A 6,430-nucleotide genomic window follows, 5' to 3' on the forward strand; every position below is an offset into this window, starting at 1 on the left:
AATACAAGCTGTAGGGGGAGAGGAAATGCTGATAGAAATAGGATATGGTAGCTGATGACTTTTAGCTTGTTGACAAGGATCACAAACAGACTCAGTGCTAGACTCAAGACAATGGGGAAGTTTATTTCTACTAAGAACAAGCTTAACAATAACTAACGACGGATGACCTAATCTACTGTGCCACTTTGCTGAAGAAGGCTTGATCGCAACAAAGGCTTGTTTATTCGATGATGTTGATGAAGATATGATTGGGTAAAGACCTCCCACGCACTTGCCCCTAAGAAGTATCCTCCTCGTGTCCAAGTCCTTAACCAAGAAAAATAAGGATGAAACTCAATAAGAACACGATTATCAAGGGTAAATCTATGGACAGAAAGAAGACTTTTTGATGTTTCGGGCACATGTAGAATTATATTTAGATGAAAAAAAATTGTGGGGGTTTTAACAATTGAACTACCAACATGAGTAATATCCATACCAGAACCACTTGCGGTGTGTACTTGGTCTCCTCCACGATACTTGTCTCGAATCGTCAGCTTGTCGAGCTCCCCCGTGATGTGGTTTGTAGCCCTGGTATCCGCATACCAATTTGTGTCGACACCGTAGGAGTCAGTGACCATGTTGGCCCCCTTCTCCTCCTGTTCATCTTCATCGTACCTGTGCCAACAGTCACGAGCACCTCCTGGATGGTGCTTGTAACATATCTGGCATTTTGGATAGTCCCGGGGTTGTTGCTGACGCTGCTGTTGTGGACGACCACGGCCGCCGCCGCCGCTGTTGCCGCCAGATGGAGTTGGGGAAGGGCGCCTGCCTCGGCCGCGGCCCCTGTTGCTGCGTCGGCGTCCTCTGCCATAGCTGCGCCCGTGCCCTCTGTACACCATATTGACGGAAGTTTTGAAGCTGGCTTCAGGACCATCGCCGAGCATCTCCATGCGCTGATCGAACGCCGCAATATGAGCGAATAGATCGTCCACAAAGATTTGGTTCTTTACCGCACCGATCGCTGCCACAACAGGGTCATAATCTCTGTCGAGGCCGGCAAGAACATAGTCCACCATCTCCGGGTCCGAGACGGGGCGACCTGCCACTGCAAGCTCATCTCCCAAGCTCTTCATCTTGGAGACAAAGGCGTTGCTGGACATGGAGCCTTTCTTTGTGTTGGTGATGGCGATGCGTAGGTTGGTGATGCGCGATTGGGACTGCGAGGCGAACAGGGTAGTGATGGCAGTCCAGAGATCGAACATCGTCTCCTTGCTCGCAACTTGGGCGAGGATCTCCATTGACAGAGAATTCAGGAGATGGCTCAGAACTTGCTGATCTTTTGATATCCACTGCGCATACAGAGGATTGGGTTCTGGGGCGGTGGTTTTGTCCGCATGCTACTGCTACACCGTCTTCGGTGGCGCTGCATCTGATCCGTCCAGGAGGCCGGTGACCTGCGCTCCTCGCAAGCCCAGCATGACCTGTGCCTTCCATAGGATGAAGTTGGTCTTGGTGAGCTTGTCAAATGGGAGAGCACCAAGGTTGAGGGAAATGGTGGATGAGGACGCCATGGCGAGGGTAGTCGAGGAAGGAGGTTGCTGGCTAGATCGATGGAAAGAGGATGGCTCTGTATACCATGTCAGGTGGAAGCGTTCCTACTCCCTCGTGAGGGAGCCGTGTGTCTATATATTGATTGGGGCAGGAAACACCCCTGCCGTGGCTTACAAGATTGCTCCGATCTCTTTGGGATTTAGTAGTTACATAGGAGATAGAAAGAGCTACGGGAGAGGAAGAGATAGAGTTAGTTTGAGATTACAACAGGAATATATCTCTAAGTCTAACAACAACCAGCACCTCCTCGAGGACGTCCTAGCCATGCACCGTGAGCTACAGCAATCGGCGGAGCCCCTTTGACCAGGAGTGCCGGACGCCCTCACCTGGAAAATTTCGAGCTCGGGGACGTACTCGGCCAGGTCCGCCTACCAGGCACAGTTTCAGGGCAGGACGGCGACCCACCTCGACCAACTGGTCTGGAAAGCTTGGGTGCCCGGGAAGATCAAGATCTTTGCATGGCTGCTGCTCCGGGATCGGCTTTGGTGTAATGACAGGCTATAGTGGCGGGGTTGGATGAACAACTACTTCTGCCAGCTCTGCGTCAGGAACCTGAAATCCTCGGGCCACCTGTTCTGGCACTGCCCGGAGTCCAGTCGCGTTTGGAACAAGATCGGGCAATGGCACGGCTACTCCGCGCTCTCCCCTGCGGACTGCTGGAGCCACGGAAACTCCACCACGATCATCCAGAGCACCTTGCCCCCCCCCCCTCCCCCATGGTGGCAAGGGGCGTGATCAATCTTGCTGTTGGCTTGTTGGGAAATTTGGCAGGAGAGAAACCAATGCACTTTCCAGGAGAGCCTACCGCGTACGAGAGACATCATCAGACGCATCAGAGACAACATCGAGCTCTGGAGGATCACATGAGCGACGTGCATCGAGAGCCCCTTCGGGGAACTCCCATGAGACATAATAATTTTGCTGTTCTAGAGTTTTGTCCGTCTGTGGCAAACCCTACGCACTGATCCTAGGATCTTCACTACTTTTATCGTTTCCCGCTGCTTCCTGCTATAATCAATAAAAAAGCCAGCAACTGCTGGATCTTTCAAATAAAAACATGCAGGAGAATCGTCGTTGCATGCATCAGCTCTTACGGCTGCGGCGTTATGTGTTGCCAATAGTCCGGACCCGGAGAACTCGTGAGCATGCAAAACTGACTGACTAAAATAGTATATTCAGTCGATTGACATCTAGTCGTTCCCTTATCTTGTGTTTATTACTACCTCGCTGCAGGAACATCAGAAATATTACCGGCTTCCGTGGACGGCAGAAAAGAGTGCGAGTGAACCACCTGGTTTTGCCTGAGCGCTAGCACGTCGACACTTACGTGCTCTACCGACACCTCCGGGAGCCGCGCGTCACCGCTCAGGAACTGCATGATCTGCCGAATGCCCGGGCGCGCGCTGGGCAGAGGGTGCGAGCACAGCGAGCACAGCTTCAGAACGAAGCTCGCTTCTTCGGCAGGGAAGTCGCCCCGGAGCCGCGGGTCCACGGCGTCGGTGATCGCTCCTTCGCGCCAGTGCTCGATCACCCTGTCCGCCAGCAGGAGGTGGTCGCCGTGCTCGTCCTGGGAGACGGGCCGCCGCCCGCACGCGACCTCCAGCATGAACACGCCGAAGGAGAAGATGTCGGACGCCTTGGAGGCCCTGCCGGTGTGCCCGAGCTCCGGGGCTAGGTAGCCCATGGTGCCCACCACGTGCGTGGTGTGCGGGTCGGTGCCGTGATCGTACAGCCTCGCGAGGCCGAAGTCGCCTAGCCGCCCGTTCATGTCGGCGTCCAGGAGCACGTTGCTCGCCTTGACGTCGCGGTGCAGAACCACCTTCTCCCAGTCCTCGTGGAGGTACAGTATGCTGGAGGCGACGTCGTTGATGATCCCCAACCTTTGGCTCCAGCTCAAGACCATCGTGTTGTGGTCGTGCAGAAGCTTGTCGAGACTGCCATTTGGCATGTAGTCGTAGACTAGCAGGAGCTCGCGCTTCCGCCGGCAGTATCCGAGCAACCGGACGAGGTTCCGGTGCCGGATCTGGCCGATACTCACCACCTCAGAGATGAACTCCTTCATTCCTTGCCTCGATTCGTGCGACACCTTCTTCACTGCAACCTCCGCCCCGGACGCCGGAAGCACCCCCTTGTACACCCTCCCGAATCCGCCGATGCCAAGCAGCCGCTCGTCGGAGAACCCCTTGGTGGCGTGGAACAAATCCTTGTATGAGAAACGGTGCGGACCGAACTCCGTCTCCCAGTCCTCTTTTACCTCCGCATACCTGCGCCGCCGCCGATCAATCAGGATGACGGCGATGGCCAGTGCTAACACCAACGCCGCCGATGCTATCGGCAATAGGATATAAAGCGTCTTCGACCGGCGCTTGGGGGTCGTGAACGGCAGGGCCGGCAGTTTCTGTATGTTTAGCGGCGGGGCTTGTCCACCGTCCATCTTGAAGCTCCAGGCAAGCACGTAGTGGCGGCTCGACACGACGCCGGTGGATGACGAGAAGCCAACGTAGGCTTTGTCCTCGATCACCGACGAGAGGTTCACGGTGGTGGAGAGCAGAGGCTTCTTGGGCTTGGGCAGCTCAAGGGGTGCCATGGTGACGCTGAGGAGAGAGGTGCGCGCGTCGAAGTCCACCCACACCTGCGTAGCCGTGCGGTTCAACAGGCTCATGTTCATGAACGCGCCCGTGCCGTCCTCGTAGTACCCCGCGTTGTCGGCGACGATGGATGAGAGGCCGTCGACGTCGACCCCGACGTGGTTGTTGCTCATGTCCCCGAACTCGGCGTTGACGATGGTGTCCAGCTCGACGGCCAGGAAGTGGTTGCTGGAGTTGCCGTTATTGGCCGCGTTGGCCAGGCCCATGTACTGGCTCTGGAGCGCCGTGGAGAAGTTTTTGCTCTTGGAGACGACGAAGGCCAGGCCGGGGCTGCTGAAGTCGTCGTACTCGCTGACGATGCCGAACACGAAGGCTGTCGAGAAGGAGCGCGAGGAGGCGTTGCCGTTGGCGGCCTCGTGGAACCGCACGGGGACAGGGTAGAAGGCGTGTCCTTTGAGCTGAGTCGTGCCGTTGGTGAGCATGAGGAGGCCGTCTGTGGTGACCGCGGCCGTGCCGTCGAGCGAGAGGTTCGCGCCGGCGAAGCCATCGAACGTGAACTGGTCGACGTCGACGGCCGGAGATGCGAGGGGAAGGACATGGAGAAGCAAGAAAAGGAGCAGATGAAGGACGCTCATGGTTGGTTGGCTTCCGCACCAAATGTGCCGGGAGTGTACTGATTTAATTATTTTTGACCCCGAGACTGTATTTCAACGAAGAATGGAGCCATCAGTCCAAGTGACTATAGAAGTATAGCACCTTGCTGGCAAATGATGTGGTTATCGCTGTACGAGTACGACTGGCTAATCCCGAGAGATCTTTTTATGTTAAACAGTTCAACTTGTCGCCTTAAAATTTTCGGTACTCTATGTAAAACGCGTCGCCTTAAGTTTCACTTACGCTTGCAATCATTGACTTGACCTACAGTTTTGTTTGTGAGCTTGCGTGCCAAATTTTCAGAGGAGAGCACGCTATGCATGCAGATAATTTAATGCGGATCCAACTAGCTCGGATAAAGTCAGCTGGGGGTTGCCTCCAGCGAACGATTCTTTCCTAGGGAGAAGAAACAGTCCAGCCAACATTTCGTCATTTCCCTCCCTGTAAATGGTCCACGGTGACCCTCGGTTTTAAAATGCCCTAAACAAAGAATTATTTTATGTACTTCTCTGTGAAAAGATAGAGTTGATGATGATGATGTGTCTGCCTTTTGACCATAAGAACCATCAGATCTAAAATGAACGGTTTAGATGGCACTGTTGAGTATAATGTTTATTACGAAAGACGAGATAGACTAGGATTTGTTCTGGCTTATTTTGTACTCCAAGTAGATGATTGTATGTGACGCCCCCGATTCAATCGTACATTAATCATACACGCAAACGTGTACGATCAAGATCAGGGACTCACGGAAGATATCACAACACAACTCTACAAATAAAATAAGTCATACAAGCATCATATTACAAGCCAGGGCCTCGAGGGCTCGAATACAAGAGCTCGATCATAGACGAGTCAGCGGAAGCAACAATATCTGAGTACAGACATAAGTTAAACAAGTTTGCCTTAAGAAGGCTAGCACAAACTGAGATACAGATCGAAAGAGGCGCAGGCCTCCTGCCTGGATCCACCTAAACTACTCCTGGTCGTCGTCAGCGGGCTGCACGTAGTAGTAGGCACCTCCCGAGTAGTAGTAGTCGTCATCGACAGTGGCATCTGGCTCCAGGGCTCCATCGTCTGGTTGCAGCAATCGGATATAGGGAAGGGGAAAAAGGGGAAGGAAAGCAACCGTGAGTACTCATCCAAAGTACTCGCAAGCAAGGAGCTACACTACATATGTATGCAATGGTATCAAATGGAATAAGGGTATCATATGTGGACTGAACTGCAGAATGCCAGAATAAGAGGGGGATAGCTAGTCCTTTCGAAGATTACGCTTCTGGTAACCTCCATCTTGCAGCAGGAGAAGAGAGTAGATGGTAAGTTCACCAAGTAGCATCGCATAGCATAATCCTAACCGATGATCCTCCCCTCGTCGCCCTGTGAGAGAGAGATCACCGGGTGTAACTGGCACTTGGAAGGGTGTGTTTTATTAAGTATCCGATTCTAGTTGTCATAAGGTCAAGGTACAACTCCAAGTCGTCCTGTTACCGAAGATCACGGCTATTCGAATAGATTAACTTCCCTGCAGGGGTGCACCACATAACCCAACACGCTCGATCCCATTTGGCCGGACACACTTACCTGGGTCATGC

At 53.5% G+C, this 6,430-nt stretch overlaps 1 protein-coding gene across 1 annotated transcript; it reads right to left on the reverse strand.

Moving 5' to 3' along the window:
- Positions 1–1,334: 1,334 nt before the first annotated feature.
- On the reverse strand, positions 1,335–4,995 carry LOC125513829 (L-type lectin-domain containing receptor kinase SIT1-like). The gene has a single exon (XM_048679036.1). The coding sequence runs from the start codon at positions 4,814–4,816 to the stop codon at positions 2,813–2,815; it is 2,004 nt and encodes a 667-aa protein (XP_048534993.1). The 5' UTR covers positions 4,817–4,995; the 3' UTR covers positions 1,335–2,812.
- Between the last annotated feature and the right edge of the window lie 1,435 nt (positions 4,996–6,430).

This window comes from Triticum urartu, chromosome 6, assembly GCF_003073215.2.
Source record: "Triticum urartu cultivar G1812 chromosome 6, Tu2.1, whole genome shotgun sequence".
In the NCBI taxonomy this organism is placed as follows: domain Eukaryota; kingdom Viridiplantae; phylum Streptophyta; class Magnoliopsida; order Poales; family Poaceae; genus Triticum; species Triticum urartu.